This window comes from Ixodes scapularis, unplaced genomic scaffold (genome assembly GCF_016920785.2).
Source record: "Ixodes scapularis isolate PalLabHiFi unplaced genomic scaffold, ASM1692078v2 PGA_scaffold6__148_contigs__length_123643588, whole genome shotgun sequence".
Taxonomy (NCBI): Eukaryota; Metazoa; Arthropoda; class Arachnida; order Ixodida; family Ixodidae; genus Ixodes; species Ixodes scapularis.
Window position 1 is genome coordinate 120,807,464 of NW_024609881.1, and position 20,047 is coordinate 120,827,510.

Sequence of the window (20,047 nt, forward strand, 5' to 3'; positions counted from 1 at the left end):
AGCAAAAAAAAATATTCCGAACATGTTCATTTTTTTCCAGCAATGTCATACATCTGGGGCTATTTTTAATGGCTCAAAGGATGAATCTCTTATTAAAAAGAAGACGCTCGATCATGCCATAATTATTTGAAAGCCAATAAATCGAGCCGCTCCAATGTGGTTCCAAGCCATGAGTTTGTTTTCCCGCACGGCCCTTCGTAGCCAGTATTTATATTGTGGTGTTCGTTTTTCTATTTGTGCTGTTCGCGCAAAGCTGCAACTGCCGTCTTGAATTAATCTCTCTAGAGCGGATATCCACTCAGTTGGAAGTGATGCTTCACGGGCACAGAAATCGCTTTTCGATCAACTTGAATGCAGTCAAAGCCGCGACTTGCGACAACTGTTAAGTGTACGGAGCTGCGCCGTTGCGAGCTCGAAAACTTCTAACGCTCATCCCAGCGCGCCACTTAGAGGGCAGTTTCTACAGGAACCGTAATATATTTAAACAGTAAATTAAAGGATAGCGTTTTTTTTTTTTCAATTTTGCCTGTCTTTTTTTTTTATGTTAAACTTCCATTATAAATATACGTACTTTCCGTTATACTTTCGTAGTGTTGTCTTTTCCCCAGAGCGCAATCGCTCTCGGGTATCCGAGTCACATTGGCCACTGTACGATAGGAGCTCACCGTTCAGACCAGCGTTCCAACATGACTATCCACACGTCGATCGACTGCACCTAATCCCTCAAGTGGTTTTAAACTCTTTAATGTAAAGCGGAATGTCATCCTGCGACACCCCGGCCCCTCCGATAACGGCCCGACCAGCGGCATCAATGCCCGACAGTTTACGTCATCTCATCTTGTTACGGCATTGATACGCGAACACACGGTCACATCGGCGATAATTCCAGTCTTCTGTTCACAACCCACAACACTGCCATCACAATGTCGCTGACACGAAGAAATACAGAACCACGTTGACGATGTTCCTGACACGCAGAAGAATCACGTTGAACGCCGGTTGGCACTCGGCACGGGACGACGGAACCGAACTCAGCATGGAAGGCACCCAGGCAGCCGGCAGGAAAACCTGCCTTCCTTGGACGCAGTTCCCGCGATTTCCATAACGTCGAAAACTTCGACACAGTTCCTCGTGGTTTCGCTGCTGTAGCAGGCTGTAGTTCCGCATGTGTCCCGCAAATTGGAGACGGCCGTCTTACTCAGTGTATGTAGCGCTGCTGGCACTGCTCCGGAACTTCGCTGTTTCTAGCGGCTTCGTTAGCTCGTTTGATAAAATTAGTGGTAAAAACGTCAATGCAACCGAAATATTCTGCACGTTTGGACTAGAAGACGGAATTACAGGCGGCCTTCGCTGCCGCTGAAGCTCAATCAACTCAACATTAATTTATTAAACAACGTGCGCGACCTGCTCGAAAAACGAAACCGAAAGAAGATGAGTCGGGAGGGCGAAAGCTTTCTCCGGTCTGCCTGGAGGAGGAAAACGTCTCGGAGAATAATAAGGACTTTAATTTTCCTTTCATCGGTCTGGGTTTGTTTATATGTGTTTTGGTAAACAAAAATAAAAAAAAACTTTACAAAAAAAAAAAAAAAAAAACCACTTTTCTGGGGATCGAATTGTTGACCACTTGGTCAGTAGCGCGATGTTCTACCCCTGCGCCAACTGAACAAGGAGGAACTCGCCCTCCTTCTTTCATCTGAACTGCCGTTCCTCCCTTCTCTGGGCAACTTGTCCGCACCAAGGAGGAACAGTCGCTTTTGCTACCTTTCTCCTCCCTTTTTTCTTAGAGTGTAGCTCTCTCAACTGTAATATTCTGTATCTTCAGCCTCTCAACTTCATCCTCGTTAAAAATCATGACTGCTGATTTTTCGCTATTGAATTCTAAACCTAATTCCTCTCCTTCCCTACCACAGATGCTCATTAATTCCTGCAACTCTGTCCTGTTGTTAGCCATTACACTCTAAAAAAAAAGGGTATCACCTTACACCCTTTTGTCCCATATAATACACCCCAAAACTTCATTTCGACGTACAGCGCCCTATAGTCGAACAGACGGCACACAATTTTACCAGGGTCTTGATAACGGTGCGATATAACTTATTAAATTGCTGAAGTACGTATCAAAGACCAAAGAAAGAAAACACTGAGCTTTTGCAGTACGGTCAAGAAAACTCCGATAATATTTTTTGTAGTCAATAATACGTACATCAGCTACCTTAATAAGTTGTACCACACACCTATCAAGCCCCTCGTAAACTTTGGAGCCGCCTGTTCGATTATGGGGCGCTGTACGTCCATTTGAAGTTTTGGGGTGTATTATATGGGACAAGGGGTGTAATAATACACCTTTTTTCTGAGAGTGTAGTACGATATCATCCGCATACATCAATCCCGGTAAGGATTGCTGAATTTTTTGGCCTAGCTAATTACTGTAAGAAAGGTTGAACCCAAGCCCACTCTTCTCTAGTCTATCCTCCAATCCTCTCTGATACAACATAAACAGCAAAGGCGATAACGGGCACCCCTGCCTAAGGCCTCGTCTTATCTTTATTTTCCCCGTCGCCTCCCGTCGCTCGACGCGCCGGACGGTTGGTTTGGTAACTGCAGTGTATTCTATGGGATTCGTACGAATCCAAGCGCAGTGTCTAGATGGCGCTCTACCCGTACTCTACGCAACACTCAGTTCGTAAACGAAAATCTAGATGGCGCTTCGAACGACGAGAGGAGTACTGGAATGAGTGATGGGGGTACTCCCTTCCGTGGGAGTTCCACAACTGAGGTCATCTAGTAACGTTAGCTCGAGAGTGCAACAAGTAGAGCGGTTGCAGCTGTTTAATTTTAACAGAAAGCGTTGGTAACACCGTGGAACTCCGTGAGTGATAAGGAGCGTGAGATAAAGTCTTCTGCTTGCACTCACCATTTGGCTGTTTGACTTTGGCTTCCGGTTGATATCAGGAACTCTGGCACCCCCTGCTGGGAACACACAGCAATTTGAGAAGCACGTCATTTTCTTCTTCAATTCTTCATAAAATACTAATAACCCGGTAAAAAAAAAATATGAGGACACAGGCGCCCTGCAAATCGTAATTAATCAATGGCATCTTTGTAGATTTAAAAGACGTATGTGCTGATTGCATGCATGCAATGCGAATCCGTTTGTTTTTATATAGATTTACGTTTATAACATCACTCCCCCCCCCCCCCCCCCCCGGCCCTTATTCATTGAGGTCCCCTACGAAGAAGTATACACACTACAAATATTTATAAGGACTTCAAACAGAAGCGAAGCTTTGGGGACAACCGCGACCCGGGGCCAAAATACCAGAAGCACGACATCGATTGGAGGAATGAAACAAATACACGCGACAAATCAAGCGCGAAGATATACACCATGAACAACGGCGCACCGTCATAAAACTTTGCGAAGAACAAAATTTTCTGTCAGTGTTATTCTACTTAGCAGAGGCTTTATGTTCTCCGCAAATGACGTAGATGTTTACTCTACATCGTCAATAAATTTGCGTAGACGTTCCTCAATAAAGCACAGAGAAACCGTACTGGCTGTAGCTGTATTGTTTGAATATATTTGCCTTAATACCTTTCAAATCTCACACACTTCTGCACAATCATTAGTATCCCGGAGGTACCAGGGCTTCCCGGCGCCAGGGTGGTCCTGCTCTTTTTTTAAGCGGGCTTTCTCATTTTTTCTTTGATGGTTGTACATTTACCGTGTCGAACACAGCGCTTTCAAGCCCACCCAAGAAACTCAATAAACTACGTCCTCCCGCATCTCTCTTCGTACCCTGTTTGCACTTCAGAGCCTCCTTCAAACGCTTCCCTCTTTTCCGGGTGACCGAACGCAAACCGTTCGCACCATTCGATGCTCTCCTCGTCCTTTTATTTCTTCCCCCTCTCCCAGTTTACCCAAGGCCTTAGGCTCTCCGCGGGGGGGAGGTTTGGACCACGGTTCCCGCTCTTGCAGTTTCGAGGCCGATTGCCCATTCCGGTAAACAGATTTCCGAGCCACCGGTCGCGACGTTAAGAGTGCTGAGTCACTCCCTCGGCTCCGCCAACCCCTCGACCAGACTTTTCCCTTTCCCACACATCCCCCTCTCTCTGCCTCCCTTTTTGTTTTTTCCCCCGAGCTATTGGTACTCCAAGAATGGATTTCCTCACAGTTCAAGTTATTCTGCCTGACGTTTCCAGGTGCCAAAACTCACTCCTTGAAATTTGTCATTCCTAAAGCCTTAGAGTCACACTGCACTTATATCGTACAAAATGCACGGTGTGTGCTGCAGACGTCATAACAAAATTATTTGCGGACGGGCCTCAAGCGTGTTGGAAAGAAGCTTGCTTCATATATGATATGGAGTGTCTGAAGTCACCAGTCTCGATCTAAAATGGACCGTAAAAATTGACGCCTCCCGAAGCAATCCGAACTTTTCGTTAAAGGTGTATTTCACAGGTCCGTTTTTCTCTTGCGAAATTACAGAGCGTAGCTTCCTTTCTGTTAAAATGAGGCCAAAAAAATTGCCAGGGTCAACGGCGGGCGGCGAAGCAGACGACCGAGTCGAGCGGAGGGCGCGTTTGGCGCACGTTCTGATAGATGGCGCTGCCTCCTCATCGAGACTGCTCGCGACCACCGTGATTTACTAAAATGAAGATAATCTTCATGTAGTGTACCTTTGCTTTAAAAATAATTGCGGACGATAAAAACAAAACTTAAAAAAAGAAAATGCGGTTGCATAACGATGGCGTTCTTGCTGCCGTCGGATTTCGTCTGCGTATCGTCTGCTTTCTTTCGCTGGTAGGCTACACCTTTCGACACCGCTCCCGACGCCATCTATCAATACGAGCGCCAAACGCGTCCCGCAGCTCGACTCAGTCACCTGCGTCGCCACGCGCCGTTGACCCTGGTAAGCTTTTTGCCCTATTTTTTTACAAAAAGGAAGCTACGCTTTGTAATTTTCAAAAAAAAGAAAACGGATCTGTGAAATACACCTTTGACAAAAAGTTTGGAATGCTTCGTGCAGGCGTCGATTTTTACGGTCCGTTTTAAATCGAGCCTGGTAAATTCAGACACCCTATATATCCATGCATCAAACACGTCCGCCGACAGCTTTTGTCCGTTTTGTCCGACCAATGTGTCCGCCACGCAAAGAACAAACACACCTCAGACAGTGTGTGCAGAATTTTTTTTTAAATTATGTGTTAGCAGTCTGATCGCGGTCTAAAGCGACATTAAGCTCGCCCCCCCCCCCCCCTCCCTCCCTCACCCCCCCCCCCCCCCAAAAAAAAAAAAAAAAACTATGCAATTTTTTTTTTTTTTTCTTTAGGCGGTGGCTTGCGAGATTGGGTTTGGTTTGACTTATGCTATTTGTGAGCTGCGCAGCCCAGGGCAGTTTACTCGAAGCAACCGCGGCAATCCCCGCCAAAACATTATACTCACCGACGGCGTCGATGACGTCAGCCAACAAGACACCGTCGCAGACGTCGGATTGGAGGTCCTGGATGTAGCGCTTGTAGCGCCCTCGCTCCAGGTAGTGGTTTGCCCAGTCCGTGTAGATCTGGAAGGGCAGAAAGGCACACGCGAGGACGGTCATTTTGGCCGTCACTGGTACGCCCTCAAAGCCTCCTAAATGTAGGATACCCTGCGCCGCATTCGTTGTACCTATGGGTTACCTTCCTCTCCTCGGTTTGGCCAACGAGAAAGCACAGCGGTATGCTATAGTCCCGGATAGCTTAACTAAGAACCGTTGGGCCTGGCGTGGGCCAACCATCTTATCATCACCTCGCAACAAACAAGATGGCAGTCGATAAACACGCAGAGGGACAAATTGCCAAGCATCGAGCATCAGCATATTAAATCAAGCCTCGTGTTATATAAGCTGTGAGTGGCCACATACACCGACATTTTAAGAAACGTTAAGCGTAGCAATCTGAATATGTCTCCGAGACCAGTGGAGATTGTTGCGTCTAGCCGATAAGAACAGTGAAAAGGAATAACGAAGTGTGAACATAGTAGGTCACGCCCGGCGTGGTACAAAATGGCGCCGGCTTTTGCTACTGGATCCTAACAGCTCTTGAAGCATGGTGCTGATCCCACTTCCGGTTGGCTGAGCTGGTTGCAGAAGGGCAATGTCAGTGGCGTTACGAGTGCGCTGCTCGTCAATACACGTGCGCGAAGTTTCGCAACTATGCATGTTTTACGAGATCCTGGTATCTTTATTCACACGGACACGGATCATATGAAGCATTGGTTATACTTCATACTTAAATTGTGATAGTATTTGCAGGAGTCCAAGCGCCTTTTCGTACGATATTGAACTGCAGTTCTCCTGTGTACTTAATATAAATCCCGACTTCCCATCAGCGGTCCATTATGGAACGTTATATCGCCACCAACAGCATAAGTCATGCAAACTATTATATTCGCGCGATCTGCTTTGCTTGACACCCCCTGCCTTTCTGAAGTTGTTATTGGCTAAACACCACCTCAGCTCTTTTACGTCACGGCGCGGTGGTGGTGCGTCGGGCGCACTTCCGGTCTGGGGCGTGGGCGGAAGTCACCATGCGAGACGAGCACTTCTGCGTTGTTTTGAAAAAAAAAAAAAAAAAAACGGATGAAGGCCTGCTTTCTTATCAAAACGCGGGACTAGGGCTGTACCAAAAAAGTCAGGAAGGGTTTGTAGGTCAGTTTTCATGTGTATTCTGCCTGCTCGCTTCGGCCGAGAACGTTGATATGTGCCGTGAAAAATAAAAACCAGACGCCGTCGGACTACGATTGCTTGTGCGGGAAGCACTTTGGGTTGAATTCACGGATACTTGTGGTCGTCAGATTTATTTGTTTTGTTCCAACATGAACGAGGGAAAATCGAGACGTTGTACGGACCATCTGCGGATTACGTTCATTGCGTCTTCAAGTTCAAACGGCTGCCTGATCGTTAGAAGTGTCGTCTGCTCTTTCAACCGTTTCGGCTTGTTGTCGTCTGCTCGTTCACACGAGAGCGGCCCTTAGACCAAACATTGACCCGGTAATTGCGAAAGAAGTAAGTGGTGGCCTCAAAAGACTTTTAAGTTGGAAGGTTGGTTGGGGTAAGTAGGCTCGGTGTAAACAGTAGATTCAAGAAGGTGTTGATCATTGTTACCGGTGGCCATCACTGACTTATTATGCCTAATTCACTTGATCCGATTCTGCTTGCGATTTTCGCTATCGACGTCGACCATCTCACCTACGGTCCATGCTTTTGCAGCCCGAGCGACGTCGTGACTGAAAATAACGAGAAGAATCGCATCATACGAGTCAGGCTTTAGCGCCAACCCTGCGGCTTCCACGCGAAATGAATTGCCGCATGTCACATTATTCGAGCGACGTTTTTGCGGTGTAATGAGCATCGTTAATTTCGCGGAGGCCGCTAAAGTTGTCAGACATTGCCAGGAAGACGTAGAGTCAACACTTCCAACGAGAAAAAAACAAACAAAAAAACATGGGGACTCACACGGACGCCGACAACATCGCCTTCCAACAGTTTTTTTTTAAGGCGACCGGCGCGAGCTTCTTGCCTACACCTCATCGCGCATGCGTGGCGCCAATGGCGTCCGCTAGGGGCGCTCCGGTTTGTTCGTAAACATGAGTCGGTCTGTAGTAAAAATTAAACGTTCATGATCTAATGTTAAAATAAAGTAAACAAAAAAATTTTTTTTTTTTTTTTTTTTTTTTGCGCTATTATTTTTGTTTCCAAAGAGAGAACTACAGCACAAAAAGCCATAGAAAGAGATCGCACTCCTTGGGGGTTTCCCAAACACAAGCTCCGGAAATCGATTTGTGGACAGACGCTGAATCGTGGCTTCCTCTTTTTTTCATTCGGGCACAAAACCAGCAGCTGCAAATCCTTCCGCTCTCAACCCTAATTACTAATCGATTGGTTGCGCAGACGCCGCCAACTGCCTCAAATACGAAACATTTTCATGCTGCCTTTTTTTTTTATCGTTTTGTCCTAAAATGCAAAGTTTTTTTTTTTTTTTTGTGTAATACTGTCACGGGTGGTGACCAATAAACAAGAAATAAACAGGAATAAATAAACGTTTAATGTGGCGAACTTGTGCCAAAAATAAAAGGGTACAAAAGATAATAACAGAGCGTCGCGGGCGTCGAAGTCGGCGAGACAGCAGAGTCGAGCGCTGGGGCGAAACTGCCTCGACAAGGTCGCGGTCGGCCTCTTATCTAGAGTGCGTCGCTATCTCGAAGATTCGGCGAAAGCGGTTCGAGCGTCGCGTGATCGGGGCGAGAATGAACACGCACTTTCTAGAAAACAAATGCAGGGATAAATGATAGAAGTTACGTGCGGTACATGAATAAACGGGAACTTTCTGGAGGACCGTGACCGAGCGTTGCTTTCTCAGCCTTGCGCGCGGCATTACTCCCCCCTTTAAAAGTGCATCGCCCCGATGCAGTGTAAAACAAATCGAAATAAAAAAAAGAACGATAAACTAAAGAGTCTTTGGGAGCACAAAAGGTCCACAGTCCTATCGAGCGTAGTACGGCTTCAGGCGCACGACGTGGACGACCTCAGGTCGTGGTGGGCGGCGTGACGATGTTCGTGTTCCGTCGGGCATCACCTCGTAGTTCAGATCCCCGAGTCGACGAAGCACTTTGTAGGGTCCAAAGTAGCGCTTCAGTAGTTTCTCGCTGAGACCACGGCGGCGGATCGGTGTCCAGACCCACACCCTGTCTCCCGGCTGGAAGTGGACGTCCCGGCGACGAAGGTTGTAGCGGCCAGTGTCGATACGTTGTTGGGCTTGAATCCGGAGTCTGGCGAGCTGACGGACTTCTTCTGCCCGTTGGGCAACCACCTGGGCGTCGTCACTTCCGTCGACAGCCGGTTCGTGGGGTAACATTGCGTCCAGCATTGTCGTCACTTTGCGACCATGAACCAGTTGAAAGGGTGTAACCCCGGTGGTTTCTTGCACGGCCGTATTGTAGGCAAAGGTGACGTACGGCAACACCTCGTCCCATGTCTTGTGCTCCACGTCGACGTACATGGAAATCATGTCGGCGATGGTCTTGTTGAGTCTTTCCGTCAGCCCGTTGGTTTGAGGGTGGTACGCCGTGGTGCGACGATGGCTGGTGTGGCTGAGACGAAGGACTTCTTGTGTCAGCTGGGCCATGAACGAGGATCCACGGTCTGAGATCAGGACTTCGGGAGCGCCGTGCCGGAGGACGATGGATTCAATGAAAAACTTGGCAACTTCCACAGCAGTTCCGGAAGGAAGGGCTTTCGTTTCGGCGTACCGCGTGAGATAATCTGTGGCGACGATGATCCAGCGATTTCCCGACGTCGACGGTGGAAAAGGGCCAAGTAGATCCATTCCGATCTGTTGGAAGGGTGCCGTTGGCGAGGAATTGACTGCAGGAGTCCGGCCGGCCTCGTTGGAGGTTTCTTTCGTCGCTGGCATTCATGGCATGATCGTGTGTATAGGTGGACCGTTTTGGGGAGCTTGGGCCAGTAATACTTTTCACGAATACGGGCCAGTGTCCGGCTGTAACCGAGGTGTCCGGACGTCGGGTCGTCGTGGCAGGCTTGGAAAATCTCCTCTCGAAGGTCGGTCGGGATTACCAGCAGCCACGTCGAGTTGTTGTTGCCGAAGTTCTCTTTGTAGAGAACTCCTTGTCTAATGGCGAAGGTCGGCAGGGCTCGTGAAAAAACACGTGGTATGGCACTCCCACTCCCTTCCAGGTGCTCTATTAGTGCGCGCAGCTCAGGATCGTCTCGTTGACGTCGGGCCATGTCGTTGGTGTTCACTGCGCCCAGGAACCACTCGTCGTTATCGTCGTCGCTGCTGTCGGAGGGTGTTTCGATGGGAGCTCTGGACAGGCAGTCGGCGTCGCTGTGCTTGCGGCCTGACTTGTAGACTACGGTCATGTTGAACTCTTGTAGTCGGAGACTCCATCGCGCAAGGCGTCCTGACGGGTCCTTGATGTTCGCAAGCCAGCAGAGCGAATGGTGGTCCGTGACTACGCGGAACGGGCTTCCGTATAAGTACGGACGAAACTTCGTGATCGCCCAGACGACCGCAAGGCATTCTTTTTCAGTCGTGGAGTAATTTCGCTCCGCCTTGGACAATGTCCGACTGGCGTAGGCGATGACTCGTTCGGTGCCCTCTTGTACTTGAACCAGTACCGCGCCAAGTCCTGCGTTACTTGCGTCCGTGTGAATCTCGGTTTCCGCATCCTGGTCGAAATGTCCAAGGACAGGAGGAGTCTGCAGTCGTCGCTTCAGCTCGTCGAATGCCTGCTGCTGCTCCTCGGCCCATTCGAACTTCTCGGCGTCCTTCGTGAGGTTTGTGAGCGGTGCGGAAAGTTTTGCGAAATCTCGAACGAAGCGCCGATAGTAGGCACATAGCCCAAGGAACCTTCGCACGGCCTTCTTGTCTCTTGGTGCTGGAAATGCTGCGACGGCGCGGGTCTTCTCTGGGTCTGGACGAATGCCTTCGTTACTAACCACGTGACCTAAGAACTTCAGCTCGTCATAGGCGAACCGACACTTTGACGGCTTGAGGGAGAGTCCGGCGGTCCGTATGGCGTGGAGAACAGCTCGGAGTCGTCGCAAGTGCTCGTCGAAGTCGCCTGAAAACACTACGACGTCGTCGAGGTACACGAGACAGCTCTGCCACTTCAGTCCTGCCAGTACGGTGTCCATGACACGCTGGAAAGTTGCTGGCGCCGTGCATAGTCCGAAGGGCATCACCTTAAACTCGTACAGCCCATCCGGTGTGACGAAGGCTGTCTTCTCTCGGTCCCGTTCGTCGACTTCGATCTGCCAGTAGCCGCTCTTCAGGTCCATCGATGAAAAGTATCGAGAATGGCGCAGCCGGTCTAACGTGTCGTCGATGCGGGGGAGTGGATAGACGTCTTTCTTCGTCACTGCGTTCAGCTGCCGGTAGTCCACGCAGAATCTAAGCGTCCCATCTTTCTTCTTAACCAGTACGACTGGGGAGGCCCAAGGACTGCTTGAGGGTTGAATTATGTCGTCGTTCAGCATCTCTTGAACTTGCTCCTGGATCACCTGCCTTTCTTTGACGGACACTCTGTATGGAGATCGGTGCACAGGGCGCGCGTCGTCCTCGGTAACGATGCGGTGCTTCGCAACGGTGGTTTGGCGCACCTTCGACGACGTCGCAAAGCAGTCGCGGTATTCGGCGAGGAGGTTAATCAGCTGACGTCGTTTCGGGCCCGGAAGTTTAGGGTCAATGTCGAGCTGCGCTGGCGACGTACTGTCTTGCTGAGGTGGCGAGGATTCGTCAGCAATGGCGGCGATTTCCGCGGAGTTTTGGAGTTCCTCGACGTGGCCAACGGCTGCCCCTTTCGTGAGGTGTTGCGCTTCGTTTCGGAAGTTCGTCAGGAGGACCACAGAGCGGCCATTCTGGAGTTCTGTTATCCCTCTTGCGACGCCTATTCCTCTTCCCAGGAGCAATTGAAGGTTGCCTTCTAGAACAACTTCGCCGCAGGTAGCTGTATCTGCCACGACGGGTACGACAATACTTGATCGCGGCGGCAGGTTCACGTGGTCGGTGGCGACTCGGACGGCGGCTGACCCTGTTTGGGGTTTCTCTGAAGGCGGAACAGGCTTGCGCAGCGTCAGTCTGTTCTCACCGAGGTCGATGACGGCGCCGTATTCACACAGAAAGTCCATGCCAAGAATGACATTTCTGGAACAGTCTTGTAGAACGACGAACTTTACCGGACACGTCTCGCCGTGAATCTCGACGCGAGCAGTGCACCTTCCGACGGGCGTGATGAGATGTCCTCCTGCGGTTCGTATTTGGGGTCCATCCCACGGCGTCATGACTTTGCGAAGGCGGCGGGAGAGCCTTCCACTCAAGACCGAGTAGTCTGCTCCGGTGTCCACGAGTGCTGATGCGTCGTGGCCGTCAATGACGACATTTAGGTTATTGGACACCGCTGCAGGGGCGTCGTTTCGGTCTCTGGTAGCGTTCGAGTGGGGGCCCTCCGACGTTCGTGGAGGATCTTGGCGTCGGTCGTCTTCGGCAACTCCACCTCCAGGGGTTGCCGCGCCTAGTTTCCCCGGCGTGGAGCGAGGGGCGACAGGCTTTCACGTCGGGGTCGGTGCATCGGCGAAGCTGGACGTCGTGGCGAAGGTGACCGGAACTCTCGGCGGAACGCAGGCTCGGGGGACTGAGGTCGTCGCAGGTACTCGTCGATTTCCCGAGGGCGTTCACCATAACGGGGTCGCGGGTCGTTCGGGTGGAACCCGCGCAGCCCGAGTCGTCGGTATGGGCATCGGCGGTACACATGGTCAGCTTCCCCGCAGTGGTAACACAGCGGGCGTCGGTCGGCCGTCCTCCATACGTCTGTCTTCCTCGGCGCAGGTTGCTCTGGGTACACCTGATCTTCCTGTCGTCGGGGGTACTGCGGCGTTGGGGCATCTCTTCGGGGTGGCGATGTGGCTTGACGGGGAGCTTGCGGCGGTCGTCGGGCCATCGCAGCGTAGCTCAACGTCGGTTCCTCCGGTGCCACCGTGGTGACGGGAACCTCTGGTTGTAGCGCCCGATGCACTTCTTCTCGGACAGCCTCGGCGATGGAAAGGGTTGGTGGACGGCTGGTTGTTGGCAGCAACCTTCGCAGTTCCTCTCGGACAACCTCTCGGATAATTTCCCGGATGTCCGGTGTACCCAGAGTGTTTTCGCCGTTAAGCAGTGTGGGTGCAGCGACGCCTGGATGTCGCTGGTAGTGGGAAGCACGTGCCTGAAGCGCGCGCTCGATGTTGGTTGCTTCGGCGATGAAAGCTTCGACGGTGGTAGGCGGGCTCCGCACAAGGCCACCGAAGATGTTTTCCTTTACACCGCGCATCAAGACCCGCAGCTTTTTCTCCTCGGGAGCGGTTGGGTCGGCGCGATTCATGAGGTGAAGAACGTCTTCGACGAAGCTTGTGACGCTCTCGGTCGGCCCCTGGGTTCTCGCTCGCAGGAGTTCTTCGGCACGCTGCCGTCGGTGCTGGTTGGCAAAGGTCCGTCGCAGCTCGGCCTGGAATTCTTCCCACGACGCAATGGACGCTTCGTGGTTCTCGAACCACGTGCGTGCCGTGCCTTCCAGAGAGAAGTAGGCGTTCTGGAGGCACTGCTCCGGTGTCCATGCGTTATGGCGGGCAACTCGTTCGTAATGTTGCAGCCAATCTTCAACGTCCTCGTGGACCTCCCCGTTGAATGGCGTCGGAGTCCGGGGTGCGACGGGAAGGTATACGACGGCGGCGGTGGACGGGTTCTGCGACGACTGGTTGTCCATCGTCGGCCTCGTTGGCTGCCTGGTCCGGGGTGGCAGAAGTCCGTGTTCCGGGGGTAGACCTTGGGTGCGGCGACTGGATCGGGTTTCGATCTGGTCTTCGCTCGGTCCTCGGGAGGCTGGGTCCGGACTTGCACTGCGGGAACTCGGGAAGAGCGCTGCACGGGCATGCGGGTACCCCGCACCTCCACCAATATGTCACGGGTGGTGACCAATAAACAAGAAATAAACAGGAATAAATAAACGTTTAATGTGGCGAACTTGTGCCAAAAATAAAAGGGTACAAAAGATAATAACAGAGCGTCGCGGGCGTCGAAGTCGGCGAGACAGCAGAGTCGAGCGCTGGGGCGAAACTGCCTCGACAAGGTCGCGGTCGGCCTCTTATCTAGAGTGCGTCGCTATCTCGAAGATTCGGCGAAAGCGGTTCGAGCGTCGCGTGATCGGGGCGAGAATGAACACGCACTTTCTAGAAAACAAATGCAGGGATAAATGATAGAAGTTACGTGCGGTACATGAATAAACGGGAACTTTCTGGAGGACCGTGACCGAGCGTTGCTTTCTCAGCCTTGCGCGCGGCAATACGAATAGGAGACTTTTGAATGGAAACAGAGCATTTATGAACTCAGTGCGGCGTTCGCGTGCGCGATGCCTCTCTAGGCAGTGAAATTACTCTATAAACGTATTTTATTTTTGTGATTTAAGTTGCGTCTCTAGGTAACGACGTGGCAGGCAAAATGCCGAAATGCGATTAAAATAATAACTCGGCAATTATTCTATATTTTTCGCGCGATTCCTGCAAACTTATTTTACCTTAGGACCGCGATTAGCAACGGCAATCGTGGTACTCATAGAATTGCGTCCTAGCTGTATAATAGGAACTCAGTATTCGGGATGGTAAAAAAAAATGAACATTTTTAAACTCATATGGGCCGCTCGATTGGCTCAGTGTCTAAAATAATTCCCTTTCTTTTTATATGGATCGCTAATTATTTGTGGCTAGCAATAACAGACTAGTGACTACTGATAATCAGTGTAATAAGAACTCGTTTTCGCTGCTCGGTGGTTTTACAAAAACCTTGTTCAAAACATTTACAAAACAGCGAGATTGTTACAAACAAAATAGTGGACGGTGGTGGTCAGTTTCAAACGGAGCACGAACAATCTTATGAAAGTATAACGTCGCCACAATACATCTACTATAGTTTAATTCGAACTCTATTTCGCCCCCCTTAAGCATGTGAATAAGTATCTAAAGGTGGTTCTGGCCGACCTACCGGCGATATTACGTCAAAGCAGCGACATTACTTCCCCCTCTCGATTCGACTCGCAAAGCACCATAGACACGTGCTGCCACCTCTTAGTGTCTCGGCCGACTAATCCATTCCCGCCTTTTGGGCCCCCAGTTCGAAACTGAAACGATGAAAGAGGCTCCAACAATTTTCTTTTCTCCGCAAAAGAGTGTTTATTATATGTGATATTTTATTGTTGTAATGATAGTACCTGTTCATCTTCTCACATGTTTTGGCTGGCGCTCTAAATAGAAGATGTATACAAATCTGTGAATATGCTTGTTTTTTTTTTTATTAAAGTAAGGCTGCTCCGCGCTTCAAACGATTTCGCCAATTAAATAGGTGACCCTGATTGATTGATTGATTGCTATAATGTAAAGGTTCAATCATGAACGTATTTTAAAATTATAAATACAACGTTATACGTTTAGGCAAAAGCAGTTTCTGGGGCACCGGAAAGTTAGGTTTTAATTATTTAAATTCATTGTTTGGTTTGACTTGCTTGCGTTCAGAAGCCGTGGGGTGATGGCAGAATTAAATAGGACAAAAAATATATATAACGTACAGTTCTTTTTTTTTCAACGCTTACTAAGAACAATTTCTGTAATAAAGGTATGGTAATTTAGTCAATACGTTTATGTTTCGCTAGTAATGTTTATGCTATATCGTCTGAGGTGTTTCGGATTGAGAAGCACATATATGACGCTAAGCAGAAAAAAGTGCGCATCGCAAGCCGGGATGTGTGCACGAAGCTTGGCGCATGATGGTCAGGCACGCTACAGCCCCATGCAGCGTCGTCGCCTTCTTCGTCACAATACCTCTCTCTCTCTCTCTATCTATATATATATATATATATATATAGAGAGAGAGAGAGAGAGATACCATCGCTGCGCAGAAGAAGTCATGCCAGTGGTTAAATTATTGATGTTGAATTTTAGAGCGCAGAAGGTGATGTCCGCGTCAACCTCATACAGGTGAACACCCTTGTCCGATGCATTGGTTAATAAATTAGTAGGAGGTTGATGCATTACTCTATTAATTGGTAAGTCAAGTATATTGATTTCACAGCCCTTATTTGACCAACATGTCTGTCTTTATGAGTTGCATTTCTGGTAGCTTGACTAGAACGCATCCATAGAGAGTTCGTGCTTCTCTAACACACTCGTACCGTCCCCAACTTTGCGCTCTATTCTAGGAATATGTGGCTTACCTTTTATCAAACATACTTCCAGGAGCTTCCCTTTACTTTATTCTGCTTTGTGAAGTAACGTACCTTTTTGTGTCAAAAATATTAACTAACTTAAATTATAGTACCTTTTTTTTCGCTGAAAGGTGCGCTGTAAGAATGGCCTAACAGCTTAGCATTATTGCATATTAAATTATGACACGTTGAATGAATGTCACGCATTATTGACCTTGAATAACAATTCCACTAATCCCACTGCACCATGCAACTCTTCCCAACCCGCATATTTTCACGATGCAACTTCGTGGCGCTACGCTGCCAAGCCGAAATGAGCTGCATCTTTTGCTAACCCTTAAACTCCCCCACATCTTAAATCAAAATAACGCGAACTCGGGTTATCACTTAATATCTCGCAAGTGCTGTAACACTAACGCCCCTATCCTAAAAAAAGAAGTAAAGGAAAAGTTTTTTGAGCTTACAGGACACAACCTCATGGCAGATCTACGGCGTCTTGTGTAAACACAAGTCAACCCAAACGACAGGCCCCTCAACGAAGACACCTTACAAACTGTCGGATACTTCTTCGCAACGCTGGCGCCACGAGGCGTACAAACACACAAAAGCTATTTTCGTTCGGAGCCTTTCTACGGAACGCTCGCTGCCATTCCACGCTTCACCGTGCGGCGGATCTCAGCGCGCCCAACGAGCCATCGCAGCCAGTCTCGCGCTGCGAACCTTCCACGTGACTAGGCGCTCTGCTTATCACCGCTACCTCCCAAAGGTCACGTGACATTCTCGCGACATCGGGCTGGCTTCGATGACCCATACAGCCTCCACTGCGGTCCATCGTAGGGTGAGGCGGAGTAGAGTGCAAGCAGGGCAGGGCTTCCTATCCTCCGCTTCATCTTAAGATGGACCGCTCCAAACGATAGGACGGGTCGTCCCAGCCAATCCACCGCCGCTAACGTCTATCACGCGAATTGGCGCCCAAAGATGGGAAAACGCGGGGCGTGGATTGGCCACGAGCGATGCGTCAGCGATCGGCTAACACTCGTGTCGTCCCTGATTGGACACGAGCATCCGTGCTCCGCTTCTGCTTCTTTAGGTGTATTGGGCACTATTTGGCGATGTGTGCGACTAACAAGCATCGCTGTGGACGGCCTTCCACAATTGCCCGAACCCTCGCTATGACGCCTTGAGTATACGACGAATTCGGTTTTTAATAATGGCAATGCCAGGCTATCAGCTTTGGCGGTGTCGGTTCAAGGACGGAACGATCACGAGCTTCCACCGTGCTCTAACGCGCACCATCGAAGTTGTCGGTGGTAATCACGAAGTCGGGTCGTGACGTAATAGATAGAGTCACTTCGAAACCTCATCGCCAATAGGGCTTCAACAAAAGGTGTGTCTCTGTGTGTAGGTTATGTAGTTGGAAAAGGAACTAGAGGCAATTGTGGGTGTATATAGTCTCATAGGCCCCTCTCATTGCCTTGAGCTGTGCTCGCTCCCTTCCTTCCTGACTCGGGATCGGATTGGCTTGGAACGGCTCGTAGCCTCTGCTGCGCTCCGCCGTAAGATGAAACGGAGCAGACCGAGAGGAAACGCGAAAGCTACCGTCTTTCTCCCGCCTTGAGTTATGGGAGTCCCTAAACAATCTTGGGCCCAGACCGCGGAGTTCCGACTCAGTCCGTAAATCTCCTTCCGCCGGGAAACTTCCCACACAAAACTCCGGTGTTGCGAGCTCTCAAATCCAGATGCGCGCACACATTCCGGGGCCGGATCTTGTCCGAGGCAGTGAGGGATCAGCGAAACGGATGAAACGTCGCGCCATCTTGGAAACGAGTCGGTGTTCGGCTGAATTGTTTATGTGGGAATGCAGACACCCTTCTGCTGTTTCAGCCATGCGTAAGAACGGTATACATTTTTGAGAGATGAAAAATTTACTGGTTTGGCTGTGACATAGGCGAGAAGAAAATAAAGCAATTTTACGGTACTGCCATTCTGCCGATACAGTAACAATCCACTTATAACAATACCAGATATAACGATGTATTGCTTATAACGATCAGTTTCTAGTGTGTCTAGATCAAAGGCGATCTCTTTCTAGTCCAGTTACAACAATAAATGGTTACAACGATGGAATTTTCGGGTTTTCTCATTTTCGTTGTCATCCGATAATCATAATCAGTGCGTGTAAAGAATCGGAAGCTTTCCTTAAGCTCAAGTAAATTTCGCAGTAGGCTCGATGCTTCTTTATTGTGTGGTCAATGTGCACACTTGATAATGCCATACCTAACTCTGTAAGCAAAGCAATACAATGTCCACACAATCTGTCTTTTAATGCTACAGGCCAGTCTAGCCAATTTGAAAGCTCGTGCATTCACAATATAACTAAATATTACGAGAGATTACTGACGTAAAAGAAACGGTAATGTGTACCAATAACAATGTGTACACTTAATGATTAAAATATTATAGATGATTTTGCTCGCTGCAATTTGCACCGAAATATAAAATTCAGCTGTACTTTGAAGAAGCTTCAAAACTTGTGGAAATTGCCCTGCTAAATAAATTTCGTCGAGACTGACATGGTGCACTTGCAAGCACTGAAATCACGCGGGCGAGCACGGGTGGCAACATTAAGATTCGAAGGATTTAAAAAAAAAAATCATGGATAGTTTACGAGCTTCAATAAAATTTTCCAAGCAAATATAGCTCTTCGTTTTAGCAAAACTATGAAGGAGCAAAAATCCTCATTATTACGTTTTACATTTGTGACGAAAATAATCCCTGGAGAAGGGAAACAAGAGGGACAAAGGATAAACACAAATCTCCAAACACAGCTAGGTGACTGGTGAGCGACCGAAAAATTCCGCCTGCTCCGCGTATTGCACCCGGACCAGGCGGATTTTGTGGTTCTAAATTTATCTAGATAAAAATCTACATTTGTGGTTCTAAATCGAGAATGTTACGTTTTCTAGGAATAGCTATTATTAATGTTCATTTAGTCGGAGGTGCGATTGTGTCGAGTGAATTTACGATTAAATTTTCTATTCCGCGCTCGCAGAAACACACTGACCATTACCAGGTAATCCTGCCGCCCCGTCCTTAAACTAAAGCCTCATTTCCGAGTTGCAACTTATGTAAAACTAATAGTCATGATTAAAAAATAAATACATTTTTTTTTTGTTTAGTTATATAACGAGGTATTATGTCACCGCCTTACTCACGTCAGCGAAATGACCAAAAGGTTATATTATCGGGAACGAGACGGCAAGTAGTTTATCTTGCATCAACGGAACTTTAAACTAATGTCCCGCGCTTTCGGAATTTATTTGTCTTTAAATTTTCCGTTTTCTTTTTTTTAATTCTTTTTAGTAATTTTGAATTTTTTGCGGTGTCGGGTTTTGGTGTAAAATAAAACAGTTGCAGCTTCATTTTGTGGTGTCACAGACAGTTCAAAATTGCGTCCCGCAAAGCTTGGGCTCTTTCATATTCGCTGACAGCTGTCTCCGATCTTGATAGAACTGCTTTAGGAGTTAATTGTCTGGGTTAACGTGACAACTCGTTTCTAAACAAACATTCGTGTTAGTTCCCACTTGCTCAAAACGCAAGCAGCACTGCTTCTTGAACCACGCAGCGATGTTTCGGGCAATGTTTGAGCGCGAGCATTGCAGTCTGGCGTATAGAGTGATACGTATTGGATTACTTAGGCATTCAAAGTCAAGCAGACTGTTTATGCTTACTCTACGCCCTCATCATTAATCATCTACCGGGAGCACTATTTATTTATTTATTTTTGCTAGTAAAAGAGGAATCAAAAATGAGGAAATTAATTCAGTTTTAAAGTACGCCGTATATGGTAGTTTCGGACGGCATAATAAACGAACGCGTCCGAGATTTGCCAAGAAGTCACGCGTGTACACTTAATGCGCACATAAAAAGAGGACCACAGTACCTAGAAGATTGATCGTCGCGAAGAGCGCCAACAAAGTAGCTAGCGTTTGGTGTTGAGAAGATTAATAACTCGTGCAATTATTGGATTCCCCCATCTTTTAAAGTAAAAAATATAATATTGTTGGTTTGTTAAAAGCTCTCATCAATTTCAGGAGTGACTTCGAAGAAGTTGTTGCCTATATAAAAAAGAAACGACAGTTCTATATTGATTTGCTGTGATCAAAAAAGCTCGTTTACCTAGCGAACGGGTGTGAATATGTTTTATATTTTCTATGTATCGATATTTACCAGTTAACGTAAGCTTAAAGTGGTCGAAAA

At 48.5% G+C, this 20,047-nt stretch overlaps 1 protein-coding gene across 1 annotated transcript in view; it reads right to left on the reverse strand.

Annotated features, from left to right (window-relative positions):
• LOC8027735 (neuron navigator 2-like) overlaps positions 1 to 20,047 on the reverse strand; it is a 244,850-nt gene that overhangs the window by 162,035 nt on the left and 62,768 nt on the right. The window contains exons 2-3 of the mRNA XM_042286071.1: positions 5,447 to 5,564; positions 2,915 to 2,967 (exon numbers count right to left, since the gene is read on the reverse strand). Of these exons, the coding sequence (XP_042142005.1) occupies positions 2,915 to 2,967; positions 5,447 to 5,564 (171 nt within the window). The remainder of the gene's footprint in view (positions 1 to 2,914; positions 2,968 to 5,446; positions 5,565 to 20,047) is intronic.